General features: G+C 42.1%; 2 protein-coding genes and 1 long non-coding RNA gene across 22 annotated transcripts in view; 2 read left to right on the top strand and 1 right to left on the bottom strand.

Annotated features, from left to right (window-relative positions):
• The window catches only part of SCYL3 (SCY1 like pseudokinase 3), a 42,584-nt gene extending 34,887 nt beyond the window's left edge, over positions 1–7,697 (top strand). For 6 of the 10 annotated variants that reach the window (XM_082702720.1, XM_082702718.1, XM_082702721.1 and 3 more), the window contains 4 exons: positions 2,406–2,577; positions 5,141–5,299; positions 6,424–7,118; positions 7,580–7,697. In XM_082702720.1, coding sequence (XP_082558846.1) covers positions 2,406–2,577; positions 5,141–5,299; positions 6,424–7,118; positions 7,580–7,639 — 1,086 coding nt within the window. In that variant the 3' untranslated portion in view covers positions 7,640–7,697. The remainder of the gene's footprint in view (positions 1–2,405; positions 2,578–5,140; positions 5,300–6,423; positions 7,119–7,579) is intronic. The other 4 variants (XM_082702725.1, XM_082702723.1, XM_082702722.1 and 1 more) reach the window with 1 other exon arrangement.
• Positions 2,602–23,975, bottom strand: part of FIRRM (FIGNL1 interacting regulator of recombination and mitosis) — a 55,577-nt gene continuing 34,203 nt past the window's right edge. Inside the window, exons 16-27 of one of the 11 annotated variants that reach the window (XR_014303887.1) lie at positions 22,127–23,343; positions 18,776–18,961; positions 16,685–16,807; positions 15,311–15,406; positions 13,613–13,726; positions 11,786–11,890; positions 11,029–11,109; positions 9,769–9,888; positions 8,345–8,575; positions 7,705–7,903; positions 5,482–5,625; positions 2,602–3,883 (exon numbers count right to left, since the gene is read on the bottom strand). Coding sequence is in view for 1 of the 11 variants with exons in the window: in XM_082702660.1 (XP_082558786.1) it covers positions 8,387–8,575; positions 9,769–9,888; positions 11,029–11,109; positions 11,786–11,890; positions 13,613–13,726; positions 15,311–15,406; positions 16,685–16,807; positions 18,776–18,961; positions 23,254–23,343 (1,104 nt within the window). In the remaining 10 variants the exon portion in view is untranslated. Of the gene's footprint in view, positions 4,167–4,476; positions 7,904–8,309; positions 8,576–9,768; positions 9,889–11,028; positions 11,110–11,785; positions 11,891–13,612; positions 13,727–15,310; positions 15,407–16,684; positions 16,808–18,775; positions 18,962–22,126; positions 23,344–23,975 lie in introns of those variants that run through there. The other 10 variants (XR_014303889.1, XR_014303892.1, XR_014303893.1 and 7 more) reach the window with 10 other exon arrangements.
• On the top strand, positions 16,729–18,123 carry LOC309849866. The gene is made up of 2 exons (XR_014303967.1): positions 16,729–16,836; positions 17,929–18,123. It is a non-coding gene; the product is annotated as an uncharacterized lncRNA (long non-coding RNA).

Genomic DNA, 23,975 nt, shown 5'->3' with positions numbered 1-23,975 from the left:
GTTTGTTTTCTAGTGTTGTGCTTTCTCTTACTTTTTCTGTCGCTATTACAAGTGTTTGATTTATGGTTACCACTGGCCCAGGTATAAAATCTTAGTGTATAGCAGTCTCTATTAAGTTGATGGTCACTTCAGTACTTTCTTTAGAACATGTTTGAACTTAATTTTTACTTCCCTTTTATGTATACCAGGTCATATTTTACATCTTTTTTTATGTGTTCTTTGGCTGTTTTTGTAGATCATAATTGATTTTGTTTTAACTTCTGCATTGGCTCTAAAAGTGATTAGTCTACTGCCTTTACTACATGTTTGCTTTTACCTGTGAAATTTTTTCCTTTCATTATTTTCTTATTGTAGATTATGTCCTTTAATTTCCACTCAAATAATTCCTTTTTTTTTTTTTAAGATTTTATTTATTTATTTGAGAGAGAGAGCAAGAGAGGGCATACACACAGAGGGAGAGGGAAAGAGAGAAGCAGACTCCCCACTGAGCAGGGAGCCCGATGCGGAGCTGGATTGTAGGACCCAGAGATCAGGACCCAAGCTGAAGCCAGACTCCCAAACAACTGAGCCACCCAGGTGCCCCTCAGATAATTTCTTTTAATGTTTCTTGTAAGGCCAGTTTATTAGTAACGAACTCCTTTAACTGTTGTCTGGGAAGCTCTCTCTCTCCTATTCTGGAAGATAACCTTGCTGGGTTGATTATTCTTGGTTGTAGGGTTTTCCTTTCAGTATTTGGAATGTCACGCCATGCTCCCTGGCCTGCAGAGTTTCTGCTGAAAAATCAGCTCATAGTCTTACAGGGTTTTACTTGACTGTTTGCTTTTTTGCTGCTTTTAAAATTCTCTTGATCATTACCTTTTGTCACTTTAATTATAATGTGTTTTAGCATGGACCTTCTTAGGTTAATGTTGTTAAGGGTCTTGTTTGCTTCTTGATCAGGTTATCTTTCCTTCCCCAGATTAGGGATATCTTCATCTGTTATTTCTTAACGTATGTTTTCTGCTTCCTTTTCTCCCCTCCTGGGATTCCCTTAATGCCAGTGTTACTGTGCTTGATGATGTCACTCAATTCCTTTAACCTATTCTCATTTTTTTTTCTTTTTCTTTTCAGTTTGGGTGCTTTCCATTACCGTGTCTCTTCTAGATCGCTGATCCATTCTTTTGCATCTGCTAGTCAACCGATATTTCTGCTAGTGTATTTTTTATTTCAGTTATTTGATTATTCACCTGTGATGGATTCTTTTTTGTATTTTCTACCTTTGTTGAAATTCTGAGTTCATCCATTCTTTTCTCAAGTCCAGTGAGTATCTTTATGGCAGTTACTTAGAATAAGGCATTTTGGGGGTGCCTGGGTGGCTCAGTGGGTTAAGCCACTGCCTACGGCTCAGGTCATGATCTCAGAGTCCTGGGATCGGTCCCGCATCGGGCTCTCTGCTCGGCAGGGAGCCTGCTTCCTCCTCTCTCTGCCTACCTCTCTGCCTGTCATCTCTCTCTGTCAAATAAATAAATAAAATCTTAAAAAAAAAAAAAAAAGAATAAGGCATTTTGCTTATCTCCATTTCACTTAGCTCTTTTGTTGTTTTGTTGTTTCATTTGGGGCATAATCCTTTGCTCTTCATTTTGTCTCTGTTTCTATGTATTAGGGAAGTCAGCTACATCTTGAACGTAGCGGCCTTGTGTGGAAGCAGTCCTGTGGTGCCCGGCAATGCCTTCCCTGCCAGGTCACCTGTAGCAGGCACTCCAGTGTGCTTTGTGTACCCTGCTGTTCTGGCCGAGCCACGTTTGCCTTCAGCGCAGGCCACTCCAGTGACACACTTTGACTGCTGTGGGCTCACTGGTAGTTAGGGCCAGTGGTCAGACTACATGTCTGCAGTTAGCCTGTTTGCCACGGGTATAGGCTCTTGTCACTCTGTCTTTTGATTGGAGTATTTCGATTCTTCAAGAATTTGGAGTCCTCTACAGCTCTTCTACCCTGAACCCTTTCTCAGCTGATCTGACATGAAGCAGGGTCAGTCCCCATGAGTCGTTGCTGGGCTGTCTCCTCGGAATACTCAGTGCTGCTGGCGTTTAACAGCGGAGATCTCCGGAGTGCCCAGTTGCCTTTGGTCCTGGTCCAGGTCCTGACACATCCTGGACAAGTCTAGAACCTTTTATAGTAGTTTAACAGTAATTTTGTTATTTCCAATGTATTTATTTTTGTTGTTGTATTTTTAACAATGTATCAGTCCGTGATTATTTAGGAGGGGAAAATTCTGGTTTTTGATACAGTTTGAGAGCTACTGACCTCAGACAACAATGTAAGAAACAAAGACATCTGAGCTATTCTGACTGCAGCCCAGCTGCTCGTTTATGGGGAGAAAGGCTGGCAACATGGCTGTGTACACTTACTACCTGATTTGCTCCTAGGTGTTATTGGGCTTGCGTGATACCAGCGATTCCATTGTGGCCATTACTCTTCACAGCCTGGCAGTGCTGGTGTCTCTACTTGGACCAGAGGTGGTTGTGGGAGGAGAAAGAACCAAGATCTTCAAATGCACTGCCCCAAGTTTTACTAAAACGGTCGACCTTTCCCCAGAAGGTAAGAATGATTAAAAAGTATAGCTTTTTATTTTAAATGTTTAATAAGATTTTTAACATTATACAAATAATGCAGGTGGGTTGTCTTCCATCAAATGAGAGAGAATGGTAAAGAAACCCAATTCCTTCTGGGTGTGTAAGGTAACCAGTTTTAATAGTTTAGTGGGAATCTTTTCTTCCCTTTTGTTACACACACAAACACAGATGTATGTTAATACACACATGTCCATGTATAGGATTTTTTAACAAAACAATGAAGATACGCAATTTTACAACATAATTTTTTTGTGTAGTAGCTTATCAGGGACTGGTCTCCAGGTCAGTATGTAGAAATGGCAGCTTTTTTGACAGCTGCCTAATATTTCATTGAATATAATTCATTGTGACTTCCCTGTTGATGGATATTGCTTTCATTTCTGGATTATTAATTGCTGCAATTGATGTCTTCTATGTCCTGTATCTTCATGTAGTCTGGCTTTTATTGCTAGAGGATAAAGTCCCAGAAGTAGACCTGTTGGGTCAAAGGGTATGTATTTGAAATTTTAATAGATATTGTCTGTCACCGGCTAAAAAGGTTGTAGCAGCTTGTAACACTGGATGTTTAAGTTCTTCTGATGTTGATGGCCTTTTAGGTAAAAAGCTGTTGATTTTTAGATACTTCAAGAAATCCTTATTTCTGGCTTGTTCCCATTGGATGTTATATGGGACGGAGCAGTAATTTCTGGTCTTTGTAGGCTATAAAAGTCAAGAGTAAGAATTTTATATCAGCATGATTGCTTCTTTGCTCCTTGGTTTAACCCTGACTAGGACGGTGACCTTGTTAAGAAATGCAGATCTCAGTCAGTTCTCATGGATAGTGAATACGATAGTGCACAGAAACTGTCACAGTGGAAAAGAACTGTCTGAATTTTCCTGAATTTTGATGCCAGGAGAATCTGTAAAGCAATACTGGTGTCATGCAGTTCTGATGGATCCAACTCTTCTTGGGGCTGAAGTCAGTGTCAGGAGCTTGAAGAGGGTGATGAAGCGGCTGCTCCCTCCTCTCCAAGCGCGACGTGTTCGTACACCTTGAGTGAGTGGAGTCTGTGTGTCCCCAAACAGCAGATGAGAGATGTATTTACCTTTCATAGCAGAGGAGTATGGGGACAGTGTGTGCAGTTTTGAGATAAGACTCGGGAGTCCCTCCCAGAGGGCGGCTTTGCGTGCCACGTTGGCAGGAGTCCCTACTCCTCATACCTGTTGTATTTACTGCTGTTTCCTATTTTCTGCATTTTCTGGACGTTTTATATACTGTTGGCCCGTAACCTCTGTAAGACACCAAAGGGCACCAAAGCAGGAGTAACATTAATTTTTACTAAACTTTCTGGAAGACTTAATAAGACAGATCAAGGTCTCTTCCCACTGGCTTCTCAATTAGGTAAGCTCTTTCTTCAAGACGGTGGTTGAGCTGCGGCGGCAGCCTGCGTTCCCAGCTCCCAGTTAGGAGAGGCCCTTCTTGCAGGGACTTGGGAGAATGCTGGGGAGGGGGCACGTGTATAGGAGGGGATCCTTGGACTTTTCTCTCCTTCTGTTCTTCCGCACTTTACCTATCTGGTCAGACAATATGGGATAATACTGAGGTTTACGAAAAGGGTACCTCAGGGAAGTCCGTCTGCGTGGAAGAGCGTTGCAGAAGGGGACACTGGGTAAGAACCACTGGTAGGCCCTGGAGGACAGGCAAGGCTTGTGATGATGTACCCAGGGCAGAGGAAGTATTAAGCCAAAAATTTTGCTGTTAATTCTTTTGACCAGTGCCCACAGTTGATTATGAACTTTCTGGTAAACTGTTAAAGACAATATTTTTTTTTTAAACAGTCCCACCCCACCCTAGCTGGGATTAAATGTCTACCATGACATAACATTTACCATTTTAACCATTTTAATCATATGTAACGGATAAAATGCCTATTTGCGTGTGGGGACATACAGATTCTACAGTATACAGAAAATTTCCCACCACACATCTCAAATTCAAACCTAAGACCAAAACAGGTTTACAATATCATGTCAAGTTAAAACACATTGATGTTTACAAATACACGTGGATCTTTTTTAAGATTAGAAAAGTAAACACCAAAGTAGTAAAGTGATTATTTTAGGATGTTGTTAATTACTTTAAATCCGTTTTAACCATTTTTAACTGTACAATGTTTGGCATTAAGTACATTCACATTGGTGTGCTGTACTCTTAGACTTTTTTTTTAAAAGTAGAATCAATTATGATTTTAAATTGCCCAAATGTTCAAAGGCCATTAAGTTTTGTAAAACTCCTCACCTAATGCTTGGATCCTTTCGAGTCCCTTAACATCACGTAGATACTCAGCCTGCCCTGAAACACGTTGACGACAGGCAGTCCACTGTGTAACCGGTGTGTTTCTCCCGATACTGGAAGATGCTCTCTCCCTACAACCTATTTTTTCAAACTGTGTTAAATGGACCCTTTTCCCTTAATTGTTGCTCACCTACCCTGACCAAGAAGCAATTTACTATCCCTTTTATTTTTGGGAGTTTTTATTCATCTTCAGATTCTCCCCCACACGTCATCTGTAGCCAGCAGAGTCCGATGGCACCAGTCTTGGAGAACCCCTCCTCTGGCGTATTCCCTAAATGTCTCTCTTCTGGCAGCATGCCCAGCAGCACGAAGCACATACAACGAGCTTGCTACAATCCTCTTTTACAGACAGGTAGAAATATACCATTTATATAGCTTTTCTACTGTTTAGATGAATGTTTTCCTGAGTACCAAGTTTTAAGTTCTGGAAATTAAGGGCACTTTGGGGAATACTGAGGCTGATTTCTGTTATCACTTACAAGTTTGTAGTCAGCTGGGGTCTCCTCTGTGTTTCCTGGACTGCAGGGCACCTACCTCCCGTTTCTTCGTAACTGGTGAGGACAGCTGGCAGACATTACTTTGGTACTTCTGATGCTTTAGTGCAGCGTTTTCCAGTTGTATCGGAGGATGATAGTTGTGTTAGGTGGCAGGAGGTATGCCATGAAAAAGAGCTGTGTGCTTAAGTGTGGGGAAATGTTAGTAGCAGAGTCCGGACACACTGCATAAGATGCCAGGGCCTTGGGCGCCTGGGTGGCTCAGTTGGTTGAGCAACTGCCTTCAGCTCAGGTCATGATCCCAGAGTCCTGGGATCGAGTCCCGCATCGGGCTCCCAGCTCCATGGGGAGAGTCCTCTTCTCCCTTGGACCTTCTCCGCTCTCATCTTCTCTCTCTCAAATAAATAAATAAAATCTTTAAAGGGGGGCGGGGCGGGGGGGAGAAAGGGCTTGACTGCATTTAAGGAAATCTGTTTAAGATAGAGGGTATGTTGGGGCGCCCGGGTGGCTCAGTCTGTTAAGCATCTTAATCCTGATTTCATCTCAGGTCATGAGATCAAGCCCTGCACTAGAATCTGTGCTGAGCTTAGAGCCTGCTCAGGATTCTTACTCTTTCAAAATAAATAAACAAAATTTAAAAAGTAAAACGAGGGTATATTGGGTTAAGACAAACTTACTTGACCACACAGCGCTTCTTGGGGTTGACACTGCCTGGCTTCAAACATTTCTATATTTGTCTATAGACAATTAATCTGTTTGAATATTTAGTGAATGATTATATGTTCCAGTTAGTTTAGTTTAAGTATTTGAATAACATATCACATCCTTGCTCTGTTCTGCTGGGATCTCCTTTGTAAGTAGAATCTAATAACCTGGGTCTATTTCTAAGAAATTAGAGCCATGCTTAAGTGTTAACCTTTTCCTGAATATACTGCTAGCTCGTAACACTTTATGAGAGTAGGTTCTGTACATGTCCCCACAGGTGATCAGTTTCCTCAGCCTATTAAATTTCCCATGAATGGACTCTCAGATGTGAAAAATACCTCAGGAGATCATGAGAACTTCCCATCAAGTTCTAAAAAGTCTGAGGAGTGGCCTGACTGGAGCGAGCCTGAGGAGCCTGAAAACAAAGCTGTCAGCATCCGGGTTTGTCCTGCAGAATCCTACGATGCCTCCACATCCCCGCTCGCTGACGTGCAGGCGGAGGAGGCGTGGGACGACCTGGAGCCTGGCAGCTTGGATGCTGAGCCTAGCGCGGGAGGTGGAGGCCCAGCTGTCCCCCCGGGTGCCTCTAGGGAACAGGAGGCTCTTCCTACTTTGCTTTCACTCACTGAAGAGTCCGAGCCTTGGAAACCGAGTCTACCCCAAAAGACTGGTCTTGCACAAAGCAGGGATGACCCAGACCAAACCAAGCCACCAAAAGTGTCGTCACAAGAAAGGCGCCTCACGGCTTCATCAGAACTTGGTTTAGGAGAAGAGTTCACCATTCAGGTAAAAAAGAAGCCAGTCCCAGATCCAGAGTTGGACTGGTTTGCCGATATGATTCCAGAAATTAAGCCTTCAGCTGCTCTTCTTATTTTGCCTGAACTGAGGACAGAAATGATGGTTTCTGACAAGGATGACGTCTCACCAGTGACGCAGTTTTCCTCGAAATTTGCTGCAGCAGAGATGACTGAGGTGAGGCTTAGTAAGTCGGGCCGCTAGTTCCAGGGGTTCCCTTGCGCGTATCAGCGGCCGGTCTCGTCGGTACCAGACGCGCCCACACACAGTGGCTCGCAGTGAGGGGTGCGGCCCTCAGTGACTGCGGTCGCTTCCTGTAAACGGTGTCTTTCCCTCCCCAGAAAGAACTGCAGTGCTTAGACTGGTTAGGGGGGCCACTGGTTACTATTACAACCTTTTTATTTAAAAAGAGGTTAAATCGAGAATAGGGTGTCACCAGACTGTACTTATATGGTCCCTGGGAAGTTGGGTTTCCAGTGCTCTGGTTTCCTAATCTGGAACCAAAGTAATCCTCCTCCTCTTCAGCGTCCTGCTGAGGGAAGTTCCTTTGCCTAGTGCAGGGTTAGGGTTAGGCCCCTTTACATTCAGAAACAACTGGTCTCAGCAGCCTGCCCTTGGTTTGCTTTATCTCGCTGCAGGGAGAGTCTGCAGGCTGGGGAGACGAAGGGGAGCTGAACTGGGAAGATAATAACTGGTGACAACGGGTGGAACTTTAGGGAAAAGGATTTCCTTTAAAAAAAAAAAAAAAAAATCAAACTAATACCTCAAAGTGGGCTCTGCAGACAAGAAAACCCCAAAGCCTCCGTTTCTGCCGTCTGTGCCGACTGAAGCTCGAGCCCCCCGAGTGGTGGCTGGCGCCCCGCGGAGAGGTGCGGCGCTGGGTTCGTGGAGGAGGAGCCCGTGTGCGTCTGACTGAGGCCAGTTTCTGTGAAGAGCAGGTAGCTGCGGAAAGGCTGAAGTTACTGCTTTTTTCCAGGACGATTCCAGAAGAAAATAAACACAAAAATTCCAGCTGATTAGCTTAATTTTGTGCCATTTCTTTGTCAGAAGAGTAAGCTTTATTATGAAATACAACTTACTGAAAAAGTTTTAGCTGTAAAGTATATATAAATGATCTGAAATTACTGCAGTTTTCTTAGGCAGCTTATTTATTTGTCGACAGCTGCAGTGTCTGTGGCCCTGTGGGTACCCGGGTGGTCCCCGACTGGGCCACACAGATTACCTTGTACCAAAGTTCTTCCTGAGAAATCTCCCCCACCACCTGTTCTCTAAATGTCCAATAAAGACTATTTTTCACTAGATTCAGCTTTACAAGAGTTATTTTATGTGTGTTAGAAAATGCAGGCATAGTTACGTCAGGACATTCACCTACGGAGCACAGCGTAGGATGGTGGAAATCGTACCCGGCTGTCTGGCGACACGGTCCGGACCGTCCGAGAGTCAGCCTAGCGTATGCGTCGTCTCAGCTCGTCCAGCCTTTCCTGGAGCATCGCCATCTTCTGTGGAAGCCAGTCGGGAGCCGGAGCCTTCTGGAGTAAGGACTCTACTGCCTCCAAGGCCCCTGATGCTGCCTGCAGCGCTGACCTGTACTCTTCTTCCAAGGGGAACTCCCGACGGGCTCTCTTTGCATCAGGCTGGCAAATGAGAACAACGGGGGGTAAGTCATGCCATGATACCCATTCCCAAGATGATAAAGAACTTTCTTTTGGGACTTCAAAAACAGAAATTTTATGTTCTCATTGGCTCACAAGAGTAGGAGGGAGCCACCATCCCTGTATCACCTAGAAAAACACCGGAAGGCGTTTCTGGTTTGTCACAGCAATTCAGGGTGCTACTACCATTAGGGCTCAAGGACACTGGGAATGCTGCCTTGGTTGGGTAATTTCCAGAGAGTGTTCTTTGGAAAGATCTCGTCCTGACAAAAAAAGCTCAAGGTATGGGTTTTCTAAATGGTTCTGGTTTACTTTTTAATGCTACATGCTGTGGTCTTTCAGATGCTTTTTCAACCCAATTCAGGAAGTCGTCAGGCTTTCTAACATCACTGCACCTGGGTGGGGATCGGGACCAAGATGTCTAATGTCATCACAGTCTAACTAAGGAAGGTCATAAATTCTTGAAGGCTTCTTTAGAGCAAAGCTATGTAGTTTTTAGGCCTGAAATCTATAAAGTAAAATATGTCTTGAAAACAAGTTATTCACATAGACGTACTTTCTTTACATAAGAATTGTAACTACAACTCAGAAGAACATTGTTCCTCTCTCAAATTGCTATTCTAAACAGTGCTCAAAACAATATTTTGAATATCCTTATTCTAAACAGTGCTCAAAACAATATTTTGAATATCCTTAGTCGTATCAGATTTCTATATACCAGTATCAGATTTCTGCCATTTAATAGGTAGACGTGATTTCTAGATACTGCCAGAAGTTATTTAGGCCGATCTGATGAATGAAGCAAGGATCAACCGAAACATTTTGGAAGGTGAGTTCACTGGTTTTCTTCAGTGGCTCTCAAACTACATTTATATCTTCACTGATCCAGATACGGAACTTTCCCGAAGGTTACTATAAACAGTTCAAAGTCACACTGAAAGAGAAAATCTATTGTATTTTTGTAGTCCCACCTCTGTTCTATGGTTGATAACCTTTCAGGAAGAAACAGGATTTTTTAGAAGAGCAGCTACTGTAAAACAAGGAGACTTTTACATACATAGATCGATTTGATTATATTGTGACAGTCAATATGAGGCCAGAAGCCATACTAGTTTTTATTTTACTTATACCAGTAAGGAGGGGAGAATTTCTCTTATCTGAAATGCAGTCCATACCTGTAGAGACGACCACTTTGCTGCTTCTACAGCAACTTTGGCAAAGTGTTCCCGGAAAATGACTTTTTCCTGTTTCACACGTTCCACTCGGGCAACTGCAGTTTCATCTTCAAGCCCAGTCTGCCACGGATCACGACAAATCAAGTAAACACCAAGCACATGTGACAGTCAGACAATGAGAAGGCTGGGGGCTCCTGGGGGGCTCAGTAAGCATCCAACTCTTGATTCGGCTCAGGTCAGATCTCAAGATCATGAGGTCGAGCACCGCTTCGGGCTCCGTGCTAGGCACATGTACTTCGCTTAAGATTCTCTCTCTCCCTCTACCCCTCCTGTCCCCAACTTTAAAAAAAAAAAAAAAAAAGACCACGAACGTGCATGCATGTGTGCTGTGTTTGTGTTTAAGCTCCTGGTGTTAAACTATTCTGGCTTATTGGCCTGTGAGTGAGGCAAATTTTGGAAGTTGGACTCATCTGTAAATGCATTATCATCGTGGAATCTGGATAAAATTACAGTGTTCTCCTTCCCTACAGAAAAGTTGGACTGTCGTTTTTCCAGATTTGGAAAAATGATCGTCTACGATGTGTAGGGTAAGAAACACAAAAACATGCAACCACATACTTGATCGGATATGTGGTGGCAGGTAATACACACGTGTGTACACACAGCCCAGCTTAATAACGGGCGTGGGATTAAAAAAAAAATAAGTAGTTAAGCCACACATTTAGAAGACCAAGAGAAAGTGAATTATGCTTAACTATTCTACTAGGGCTGCAATGAGTTCTTACCCTAAAACAAGCCCCAGAGAAGCTGCCTGGGTACACAAATGTGGAAGTCCAATGATGAAACAGTTTGGTTCTAACTATAAAAACAGCTTCACAAATGTCACTGTTTGGAAAACTAGGTCCTCGTCTCTGCCCATGCAGCAAAGCCATGGCTAAAGTGTGTGTCCATTCGGGAGGCACACATGGGCCTCTCAGGCCTGCTGCTGCGCGTGCAGTCCGACAGGAGCCCTTTACGGTTCTCCCCGGTCCTCCCAGCGCGCCAGCGAGCAGCACTGCCACAGCCTGCCCTGGGCCGAGGGGCTGCGGGTGCTCCACTGCTGCGGCTCGTCGTACAGGCCGCTGCTTCATGGCCACCTCGCCGCTGAGCACTGAGAAATGTAAGCTAAGAAGATACTTAACTTAGTTACAATCCTACGATTTAAAAAAAGAATGACAAAATCTGTGATGCTGCTGTATTCTGATCTACAGAAATAAATACCTTCTCCAGAAAGGACACAATTTTGTTCCTCGTGTCTTCAGAACGGAGACATTGTGGAACTATCTCTTCATGATTTGTTCCCTATTAAAAGATAAATGAGACCAATTTTAATGTATCTCAGCAGCTTGCAGAGACCACTCCGTACGTTCTAAGAGCTACCTTAATCAGGCAGCCGAAAAGAAAACAGCGTCAGAGGATACTCAAAAGACCACCAGCTCCTGGTTCCTTCAGGGAGCCTCGGGACCGGGCCACGTTCTGCACGAGCAGAGCTGGAGGCGTCCGTCACTGCTGCCCTGTCATCCTAATGTCTTGGGCCCTTGAGGGCCAAAGGCGGGACGGTGCAGCTCCAGGCAAGAGAAAAGGAGCATCCCACAGGAGGCTCGCCTTCTCTGTGGCCCCCAGCTCACAGGTCCCTGTGTTCATCAACCTAACTCCGAGACAACCTAACTGACCGAGACAAAATGCATTATTCATTTCACACTCAAAAGTACTGTCTGGAAGACAGTGTCGAAGTTGACAGACCTGTTCTGAATGCCTGGTTCAGCTGTTCCCACTCTCGCCAAAACCTTAGGAAACTACCTTCATTTCTCTATGCTCCACTGTTAGATGGTACAAAAGAGATCATTGGTATTATCTCCTCCAAGGGAAAATTTTCATGAATAAGACCAAAAGTAGCTCAATAAATGTTTCTGGAATGTTTTAGAAAACCAAATAATACATTTTGGCGATCACTTTGATAGGTTGGTCTTATAATTACCTCTGCGAACTGAGTAAACGCCTCCAAGGAATGTTGTTCTACTATCCAATTCCTGTCAGCCAGCAGTAAGGCAAAAATAGAAGACAGGCTGGGCAGAAGTTTGTCCTAAAAAGAGAACCAAATCTTATTAACTAGAGGAAAACCTCAGTATCCTATTCTTAATGTCAAGTTTCCCCTAATCCTGTCCCAGTGAGCACGTACTGAAACACGTTAGGGCATGTCACTCCTTTGCATAAAGGCTTCCAAGCTTCTCACTCCACTCAGAGTAAAACTCAAAGTCCTCAGGATGGCCTGCAGAGCCCCAGTGTGTGAGCGTGGCCTCCGCTGCCCCCCAGCGGATCAGGTGCGTTCTCCTCGCGCGACTGCCCCTGCGTGCGGGATGCGCGACCGGCTCCCTCAGCTTCAGGATACTCACAGGTCTCCTTGGTGTAGACACCACTGCCTATATCCCGTTTAAAACTGTGCCCCCACGAACACACTCTCCCCCTATTTCTCTCCACAGCACTCACACTAACTGCTACATCATGTCTTCATTCGTTGCCTTCTAGAGGCCGAGCGTGGGGCTTGATTAGTTTGGTTCATTAATGAATCCCCAGTGATTAAAACAGCACCTGACACATAGCAAAAACTCGGCAATTTTTTCTTGAATAAATAAATCTGTCTTCAGGCTTTAAAGGCCTCTTACATGCTGATGAATCCATCAACTTTTCAGGCCTCAACTTCACTCTGGGAATATGTAATTTCTGCTAATAAACCATCTGTTCCACAGATGCTGGGCCCACCAGGGTCCACAGTTACGCATGAATGAAAGAGTACTCCGGAATTTATTTAATGGTAAAAAAGAAGATAGCTCAAATGCAATTATCTTTGGTACTTTAGTCTAGAGTTGAAAAACTGTCAACCTCTCCATTCTTACATGGAAACAAACAGGATGGTATCATTTGCCTGTAAATAAGTAAGAGCCCTTTAGAAACTAGCCGGTTGTTTTTCTTTCAAAGACATCTATTGAGATAATATCCATCATATTTTTGCTCCAGTTAGGTGAAAAGGTTCTCATCAGTGAGCTGTTGTTTTTTTTAAAGGATGTATTTATTTATTTATTTGAGAGGGACAGAGTCTTAAGCAGACTCCTTGCTGAACACAGACCCGACTTGGGCTCGATCTCAAGACCCTGAAGTCACGACTGGAGCTGAAACCAAGAGTCAGACACTTCCACAGCTGCGCCATTCGGGCGCCCCTCAGGGAGCTTTTTATAGTCTCTCCCATGGAGGTCAAAAAGAAAACAGTCAACGACCTAGAATTCCTGGATTCGACCACAGCACTGAGGAAGGCAAAACTCAGTTGAGGAGGAGGCTCTTTCACGGTGAGGTGGGTCTGAAAATTCAGAAGTGTATGCAGGCCTGTACGGAATTACAAATCCTCTGCAACACTTTCAGAAATACTGTCTTAAAAACAAACCGGCTCCCTTTCATGGATGTAAAACTACGAGAACAACTTTGATAAATTTCCTCATTTTATACTCTTTCATAAGAGACAAATATGTCTTTCTTCCTCAGGGACTCTGCGTGGTAAAGCCCAACTGGAAGGAGACTCAGACTACAGCCAACTCTAAATTATTCGTATGTCAAAATAGATTTTTCTAACAAAACAAACAAAATACTTAAAATGCGTTCTGTTTTGACAAAGTCACCATCTCTTCACAAAACACATTTTCCCCCGACTTTCATTGTCAACGATCCACAGAATTCCAGAAATTAAAAGTCGGGAAATTTTAGTAATTCTTACAAGGATCTTGTTAACACAGAACAAAAGAATTAAGAGTATTACCTGGAAAGCTTGAGGTATGAAAAACTTTCCTAGAGAAGATACAAAATCAAGCAGTGCCAAACGAACGTGGTCAGGAGGCTCTAATTTAAGCAGTGAAGTCTGCAAAGTTACTACCTAAAGTGGTAAAGACCAAAGAACAGTTATAAATGAAAGTAAATATTTTGTAGAGACATAAGATTCTGATGGGAATGTGGGGAGGGGAAACACAACAAAATCCAAGAGTCGAACACTATGAAGCCTAAACATATGTGGAATTTGAATAAAATGATCAAATGACGCACTTAAACAGTGTTCCGCCTACCAACTGCTGTAAAGAAAAAAAAAAGTGTTCCTGAGAAACTATATACCAGTGCTCTTCTTTCAAATCCTTAAAAATTGTTTTGTATTTTAAATTCTACTGAGGGAGGTTCGCTATTTAAAGCAGGGACTGGCAAACTTTCTATGAAGGGCCAGTTAGTCAATTTTTTAGGTTTTATAAGTAATATGTTCCTTGCTGCATACTGTTTTTTTATTTTTTAATTTTTATTTCACAGACCTTTGAAAATGTAAAAATCCTCCTTAGCTCTTGTCCTGTAAACAGGAGGGCAGAATCTAGTAGGAAGCCAGAGTTCGCCAACCCCTGACTCAAAGGAACACAGAAAGTCGTCCATAAAAGAAGCAATGCCTAAGCGAACAATTTAGTTATGCTGAAATTTTAGAGCTTTAGTTATTTGGGTTTTTTAAAAGTAGGCACAATTCTATCAAAGTTATCCATATTTAATTTCTCAAAGAAGATTACTAGAGCTGTCAGAATCCAGTTTGAATCCATTATTTTACTGCATTCTCATTCTCTATAATTCAGTAATTCATGTTATACATACAGTAATTTAAAAATATACCTAACCAGTATTTGTAATGCTAAGTTCTTAATGTACACAACCACTAACAAAGCTACTAAAACAAACCATGAATAGTTTCACTTTCCAGCATACAGGTCCTATGACAGGGTGTTATTTCTTCCATCATCTTCCTAAGTAGGAATCAGTTCTACCTCATAACTTGATTTCTAAACATGCCTGTAAGCTTCGGCCAGCTCTTGATTTGGGGGATCAGTTCTGCCCGGTATGGACTAATTCCTCTAACTTCAGAAAAGTGCCTTTTCCTCTATCAGCTTAAAACCTCCAAAAGCAGGTCAGACCATCATCCAAAGCATCCCCTGACAGTGCCTGTCCCAGCCATGCAAGCTGGGGGCCAGACAGAAAACTCAGTAGTCCTCTTAACATCAAAAGCATGCTGTTTCTTCAAAGAGACAATGAGGATTACCCTGAAGTCCACATCGGTTCTATTCCATACTCCCACAGCTGCTGGAATGCCTGTTTTGAATGTGGGGTTCACACATGATCCATGACTCCTAACCTCAGGGATGTTCTGGAGCAGTTAAAAAAAAGTTTTGACTCTTCGCTCTCAGGAGACAAGGAAGAACAGATTTAGGCTGAATCAACAGCGCCATGTACGAACCACACTCCACAGGAGGAGTCAAAGCGACGAGGACACCTCCCTGAGACCAGCAGGTCCGGGACGCTGAAGTTCAGTTCAACAGAAGGAAATCAGCAAATTGAGGAAGAAATCATTCAAAAGGACTGTATGTAGAAAGCTATTTTAAGTCCTGTTTTTCCAGTAATTTCCTCAGCAAAGTATCAACTAGCTTACTGTTCTTACCTGACTTATCAGATGAGGATCTAGAGTGTGAACAAAAAATCCCAATAGTGGAAGTAAAAGACTAAGCGTCTGCTGAACATGCGGCTGACCTGTTACCTTAAATAAGGAACACAAAATAGTTTTGGTGAGAATTTTCAATTACACGAAAACAGCAACCTCTTAGGAAGCATTTAATATATCCCAGGCAACCTGGTATGTGCTTTATACTACCTCACATACACCTTAGAACTTAGTGAAGTAGAACTTTACTCACTTTACTAATAATTAAGAAAAAGGGGGAAAGAGGTTAAATAATTTGCTCAAGATCACATGACAGGTGGGGCGCCTGGGTGGCTCAGTAGGTTAAAGCCTCTGCCTTCGGCCCAGGTCATGATCCCAGAGTCCTGGGATCGAGCCCCACGTCGGGCTCTCTGCTCAGCGGGGAACCTGCTTCCTCCTCTCTCTCTCTGCCTGCCTCTCTGGCTACTTGTGGTTCTGCCTGTCAAATAAATAAATAAAATCTTAAAAAAAAAAAAGAAAAAAAAAAGATCACATGACAGGAAATTTAATGCAGGTGGAGATCTAGTGACTTCTGTTTGCCGCTGAGAAACTTATGTATGCCTTAGTGTTCTTAAAATTCCATTTCTCTTCCCTATAACTATTGTTTCTATCGTAGTAGTATAAGCTACATCACCCGCAGAGAATCCTCAGGGAGTACTCACTGAAAGATTTGTGGGCACTGGGGAAAACCGACAGAATACTGCAGAAGGGAAACTGAATTCTACATAAACTTGAATGATAAAACATTATCCGCAAAACCATTTCTGTGGTTTCCCAAAAGTGTGAATGTTGCCTTCAGCTTCCAGTGGATGGCACTATTTAGTCAAAGGAAACAAATATCCTATTTAGATTGTTTAACTAAATGTCATTTGTAAACTACAATAATCTGTGGGACACGCAGCATCCAAACTCTAGCCAGGGAAGAGGAACACGAACCAGCCGGAGCCACGCCCTTGCCCATGCCACCTTTAAGCCGAGTCCCTCTCCACTGCCCAAAGGATCGTATGGAAGACCATGGAATCATAGAAACAGGCCACACTAGCCCAAAAGAGGAGAGAAACAATGGGAGAAGAAGTTTGCTTTTTTAAGTAGGGTCCAAATGGTCATGAAAATAGCTGAACGGTCACTGTCACTCTACTAGGTTCTGGTTTCACGAATGTCATTCCGCCACACTCAGAACTGGCTGGAGAGGACACACAGGTATTTTACGTTCTAGGCACAAGTTCTACCAAGCCCCTAAAGAAATTACATACATTTTACTCTACAGGGAATTTCGGGACCATGCTCTCAGTATTTTATTTGTTCTTCAGGGAAATAATCAGTTGCTTTCCTTACCAGGTTAGTGTTTAAAAAAGCCCAGAGCTGACTCCCAGTTTCCATAATCGCAGTTTGCTGTGGAACATCCAGAGCTTCATGGGCGGAATTACACACAGCAAGCAACGCAGACAGCAGCGTGTTCTAAAGGGGGAGAAACGGAGGAGTCCAAGGTCAGACCCCAGTCTAAAGGAGCTGAGGCCGCGGACGTTATGAGTTACTATAACCCTCCTAAACGCCCACGTCGAATTTATATTCTGAGACCCAAAGCCATCTTTTCAGCTACTTCTTAATACAAAATTTTATTAGAGCTGATTTTCCTCATACCCAGAAACATTTGCTTCATTTTCTAAATATTTTCTCCTTTTAGGTTAAAATTTAGTATTAAAATGGAAACAGCATTGTATTTTAATAAATAGGCTCGATCAAACGGTGAGTAGCTCAAGTTAATTGGTAAGTTCATCAACTAAAAATTCTATTGTTTTTCACATTATGCAGCTAGCAATCTTTTAACATTACTAGATTTTTATTGTTGCTCTTGTTTTATAATGTCTTTAAAATTCCTCAGCAACACTGCATTTAATAAGCAAATATAAAACTTGAGAAGTACACTTATCTAGATTTAAAACAAAACCACGTTTTCTAGATTCACTCCCCTTCATTCATCGAATCTTTCTCTGACCGGCCAGGAGTGTGGGTGTTGGGGGACGGTGGGAGTAAAGTGAAGGCCGTGTGGACATGGAATGATCAGGAACAACACCTTTAATCTGTTATACTGCAGCAACACTTAAGTTTTAGTGATGCCCGTACAGCTTTTTATTTAAAATTTAAATTTTATTTAAAATTTAAAGATATATTCAATTTTAGAAATAGGTACATTACTTTCCCTAATACAAGATTTTTTATCTTCAACTACAAAAAATCAGTATACAGTAAATGTAAAACCAGAACAATTTAACCTACTTTTAACTAGCTGTTTAACAGTTTTCTCAAAATAAGTGCACATAAAAACTTGTATTCCCTTTGCGTATATGTTTTAAATTATCTTGATAATTATCATCAGATGCCATTATATTACAGGATCAGAACATTTACACTCAGTGTGGAGATAAAAGCCTTTAGAAAGCCCTGACCACCTAATTTAAAACTGCAAATAGACCCCTAACCCCTTGAATGCCCTGCCCCCATCCCTGTTTTTCTCCACTTACCGCAAGCTGATACAACATACTTCTACACATATTTATTACTTATTTTACTGTCCACAGCTGAGTGACAATGCGAGCTCATGAGAACAAAAATTTCTCTTTTGTTCCCTGATGGCTGGAACAGCGGCTGGCACACAAAAGCACTCAAAATATGTTCGTTGGATGAACGAATGAACAAAGGAGGAAATGAAACTAAACTGGAAAATTCAACCACATGTACTATAGTCAATTTTTTCAGTAAACTTTAAAAAACCATGTTATTTTTTACTTCTCACAGATGAATTTCTTTTATATGTCATTATGTTAAGAACGAGTATTCTAAATGAAAAGTTCCATAAAGGCTCAGAACAGATGTGTATAAAACGGGAATTGTGCTTTATCAAATAGAAGAATCATGTTTGGGGCACCTGGGTGGTTCAGTCGGTTAAGCATCTACCTTCAGCTCAGGTCGTGATCCCAGCGTCCCGGGACTGAGCCCCACATCGGGCCCCTTGCTCAGCGGGGAGCCTGCTTCTCCCCGGACTGCCCTTTCCCCGCTTGTGCTTACTCTCTCCTTCTCTGTGGCAGATAAAGAAAATCCTAGCGAAAAAAAAGTCTGCCTGATCTAATGATGTGTCAGCAAAAATACTATAAATACTTCATAACAGGTTTCATCTTGGTCCAGTGTTTCTTAAACTAGTCTCCCTGCCCCCCAATATAATTTACATCAGTCAAGATAATAAGTTTCTCTTGGACCCCTTTAAAACAGAAATCTGAAAATCCTGCTAGTTTCTAACCTGAGGGCAGAGACCGTATCTTATTAAAAGCCCATCACCAGTACCTTGTACTAGTACTAGTACTGGTACCTTGAGCAGTGCTCAGTAAATAGCTGCTAAATTAATCAAATCCATTAAAATTCTTGTTTTACCAAAGATTCAAGTTCTCCCCAAGTCCGACGACTGCTGAGCCATTCCCGACACCGTGTAATCCCAACTCTGGTGACATCACATACAGCTCCTTTCCTGAGCTCAGCGGGTAATGCCTGGAGGGAAATACACTGCCAGAGAGGCAGATTTTCTGCTGCTTTGGGGGAAAATTTCTGGACAAACTCCACCTGAAACAAATTGAAGTGTAACATAAGACAATCTGATGACTGGATGCACAAAAAGCTAAATATTCGCTTCCATGTTTTGTATTTTTAAGAAGTTTTTAACTGAGTAATAATATCACAAGTACCAGGCCATGGTAACTAGAGGAACACATACCATCATTTTTGCTGTTGTTGCATTTGTTTGCAAAATGAAAAACACAGTTTAAATGGAACGTGTTATGAAGACACTGAGAAATGTTAAAAATAATGCATTTCATTATTAGTCAACCAGCTATTTTTATGCTATTATCTTCCTAAGAACTTTTGTGCTTGTGACCTTGTTCAGCTGAGTCCAAAGTTAATTTTCCAAAATAGGCCAAAAGGCTGATCTGGTAACCCTGGTGGCTGTTATCTCAGCTGACTAGAACACAGGACCTAAAGAAAGAAGCAAAGTCATAGGTTTGCTTTTCCACTGGGCTAGCTGGCTCTGCTCTCAGACAACACACAAAATTGGTTTCACAAATCAGCCCAGAGCAGTGTGGCTGGCAAATCTATTCTACCACTGAAATAATTCAAAGCCTTTGCCAAGTTAACAGAAAAATAGCACTGTTTTGTTAAAATGAGGCATCAGCAGACAAACAAAAAACAGAACACAAAAGTTTTAAAAAACACCAAAAACAGTTTAAATGTTAGTTTCAGTAGAAAAACAGCAAAAATACTATTGCACTTAATTTCTGAATTACGTATAATCTAGGAAGTATATTAAAATGTAATTTTTAAGTAGAAGAATTTATAGTATCCCAAATCTGCTTGATAAGTGACAAATTCTTATGTTAAAGAAAAACCCACTATATTAAATTTGACAAAGAAATCTTCCTATGTTTTATATACCATATTTATATTTGAATTTTGTTAGCCAAAAATATTTAGCTATCAAAACCAAGGGGAAATTGTGTGGCTATCTGTTAGAGCTGTTAGAGCCAGAAAAATGGACCCTAGAGGAGCTACGTGTCTAACACGCTGCTTTATTCATGAAACGAAACTGCTTCATCAAAGCCAAGAGAACTGCGCCAACTGATAAACATCAGTTGAACATGACCTTTCTTTATAATAAAATCCAATGAAAGTGAATGAACTAGTTCCTTCCCCAAAATAGAAATTATAAATAATGGTGCCCTGGACAACAGAGGATAGGCACTGACAAACTTTGTTACGTAGAAAGAGGGATCCGTTTACTATTCTGAGTTTGAAAACCCTGGTCTCAACACAGTTTTCAGTATTTAAAGCCACCAGTGTCAACAGGGGTCCACAGCAAGTGGTGTAAGTGAGTAATCCGCAGAGAATGAGAACTTCTCTCCTTTAAAGTGAGAAGAGAGAAAGAATACAAGAGTGGGCTTAAAATGCAAATAATTATTGTACTTTTTACTTTCCATAAAAACAGTAGCACAACTAATAGTGTACTTAAACCAGGTATAGTAAATCCTTTCCTCTTAGGTAACCCTGTACTTTTGCTTGTTTCTATAAACAGAAATACTACCAATAGTTACACACTAAAGAAATAACAGGATATCTAGTAACTTCTCTCCATATTGAAAAAGAAACACATTCTAATCTCCCTATTTATACTGGCATTTCCCCCAATTACCACACGCACTTTTTTGTAAATTAAAACATCACTGTGCTGGGATTCACTGTTTTCATATATGTAAATGCTACATCACTGATACAAAAATCTGGGGTTTTATTTCACTTTTTAAAAAGATAACATCTTGTGTGCAAAGGAATAATTATTTCCAGCTCTGTTACTTCCTTTCCTTTGCCGCAGGCCCTGCTCTCTCCCCGCACTCCTGCCCCAGCAGCCTCTCCACCTTCCCCAACCTACGGCCTGCATCGAAAATGCCTCCATCTCCAACAGCTTCCCCTGGTCCTACCTATCCCCAGCCTGCAGCTCCCCAGAAACGATCTTCTAAGCTATGCACACCCAACACAACCTGATCTGGGCCCGTCCGGGGGCTCATTACGTACCACCGTTCACTATGAGCACGTTCATAAATTTATAACTTCTACTAGAATACATGTTTTTTCTGGGATCATGATCTAGTACAGTGGTTTCCAAGTTTTTTATTTTAAACACAAATCTCTATTAACAATGAAAGAGCAAGCTTTATGCATGTAAAGAAAGAAAGCAGATTTCATGTGGTTCAAAGGAGTAAGGAGGCAGAGCCAACAACCCCCACACAGGGGAGGCCCCAAAGCAATGGCAGGAAAAGGACCTGAAGGCGACACTGGGGCAGTGGGAAGTGCAGCTTCCGGAGTGAGAGAGGTCTGGCTTGGATCCCACCTCGCCCATCATCACAGGGAGTCTGCAGACATTTTTACTGCCCCAAGCTGCTGTTTCTTCATCTGTAGATGATCATCATCCACATACCCTACAGGCTGACACAGGAAGTCCAAGAACCCAAGTGCCTAGAACACAGCCCAGTTCTGACTGTTGTCTGTTCCCCTCCCTTCAGGGAGCCGGGGAAAGAGCAGAGCCCGGCAGAAGAACGAACACTTGTGCGGTGCTCCCTTCAAGCAACTTGTGTTCCAGGCCTCCCCACATCTCAGCCCTGCCACCTAGGGAAGGTTCGTCTCTCAGGTTTAGGATAAACCAACACCCAAGGACTCTCAGACAAGAATTCAAATTTAGGTATGTCCATTTAAATTTTAACACCTTAACTAGACCAGGAAATCAGTATTTGATAACTGAAGGAAAAAATTAAATGTAACCCCTCAAATATCTATAACACACATAACCTGATAGCCTCAATTACTTGGAAAAACTTAGAACTGAGGAGTATCTAAGATCTCTAAACATAAACTGGAGTTTATATCAAAGTTCCTAGATCTCACTTAGAGGTCATTCATTCTGAGTTGTATTATTCTAAACGTTAAAATTCACAACAACCCTAGGAAAAGAATAATTTTATTCTCATTTAACAAATAAGAAAACGGAGGTTAAAAAGACACCTTCCCTCTCAATCCTCCTCCTTTAGGAAGGGCCTCTAAGTTAACAGGACCTCTGTGAGGGACAACACACCAGGAACCAGGCGCAAGAGTTTGAGAAGAGAATAAAAGGTATTAAAATTCGAAGGGATATGCAACAGACAACTCTTTCGGAGTTTGGGAGGGGAGCACATTAACCCTTACATATTTTCTGGAGGGCTAGTAGGTGGGTCTAGTGTGCTTTCAGCCTCAGAACAACCTGCAAGGAAGACGCTTGGAGGCTGGCATGGCTTCTCTGGTGCCTGACCAGCCTCTCTCGGGCAGAAAGGCCGACACGGACCTGAGGCAAATTCTCTATTCACCAGTAACTCCCGGGGCACCTGGGTGGCTCAGTTCCTCAACCGACTCTTGATTTCAGCTCGGGACAGATCTCAGGGTTACGAGATTAAGCCCCATGTCGGGCTCTGTGCTGGGCGTGGCACCTGCCTGAGATTCTTTCTCACCCTCTGCACACTTGCTCTCAAATAAATAAATAAATAAAACTAACAGCAAGCACTCCCAATATTTACTGAGCATCCTTCTAAGCATGGCACTATGCTACATATTTTGTATATATGACCTCTAAGTCCTAACAAAAGTTTTCAAATTGTTAACACCTGTCACTCTGTAGGCAGGGAACCAAGTTAGGAAACTTCCCTGAGGTCACAGTAAGGTGACCAAGGTCACAGTAAGACCAGATTCAAACCACAGGATTCAAACCCCCTTCACTAACCTAGTGCTTCTCAAGCTTGTGTCCACGTCAGAATCATACAGGAATTTAACAACAATCATACCACGACTGACGGCCAGCCTCATCCAGTGTTAGCAAGAATCCTGCTGAGTCAATCTGGAAAACACCCCCCAGCCTCGGTGTGTGTCCAGCAAGAATCTGACCTGCCAGTTTAGCAAGAACTACCTCCGTAGCCCTGACATTTTTCCTCTTAGTAATCTGCACTCATCGACCTACACGTTGCTCCTTCATTGTAGTCCCTAATAGGCTATGCTATATTCAGGCTTGAGCCCAGTTTTACACTGAGGCCTCTTTCCCCTACATCAAGAATCCCAGGGTAAAACCCACTTTTATCACTGTACAGCTCTGGTTTTTCTTTAACAACATCAAAATCTAAACACATCTAAAAGCAATAAGCAAAGCAATCAATAGGTCAAAAACTGATGCTCAGATCATATCAACATTTAAATGTGGAATAAATGGGGCAGTGGGAAGCCTTCAAAGAGTCTGAATCCTTTTCTCAGCAGATGCTCAAGGACAGTGACTAAGATGCTGTCCTTGCCTGTTGGGGTGGGGCCATGAAGAAGAAGAGTCGCCTCAACAGTATGGACAGGTTGGTGAGCTGGTAGCATTCTCCAGGGCAAGACTTTATCTGGGAAAAGACAGAAGAGGAGAGACTGAATTAAAATCATGGCTTTTACAAGCTTTTATATGCTAAAATAAATAGCACTTAATGAACAGTTTCTGAGACAGAAGATTATAAGTTATTTAGATTTTTAATTTAGAGCTTTTCTTTGTTTTTTCTTCCATTAACCTAGATTACTTTTATAATGAGAAAGGAATTTTGACATTGTATTTAAAAACAACCCTCAGGAATTTCTATTTCGGATTACCATTTGGATGATAACTTGATATGTTAATCTTCTTACTCAAAGACAACTCATGGAATTTTTTTTAAGATCTAAGCACAGTAGTGCAGAAGTGAATATAACTCTAGATATTAGCTCCATTAAAAGATTTTATAAGCTCAATATTGTAGAGATCGATTCCTATCATAATACACTAGGAGAGCTTTTACTTAATTAAACAAATGTATTTTATTTGAAGAAGATAATCTAACATTAAAATTACTTGGATCGGTCTTGTACAAGACATGTTAAGGGCTTAGAAGTGGGGACATTGTCCAGACGATTAGCCATGGAGACATATGCTCCAGCTGTGAGGTTATTACACACGTCCCTGGATTTAGTCTACAACATCTTTAAACGACAAACTAAGAAATGT

This window comes from Mustela nivalis (genome assembly GCF_964662115.1).
Source record: "Mustela nivalis genome assembly, chromosome: 16".
Lineage (NCBI taxonomy): Eukaryota > Metazoa > Chordata > Mammalia > Carnivora > Mustelidae > Mustela > Mustela nivalis.
Note: the sequence above shows the minus strand (reverse complement) of the source record. Positions and strands in the feature narration are given on the sequence as shown.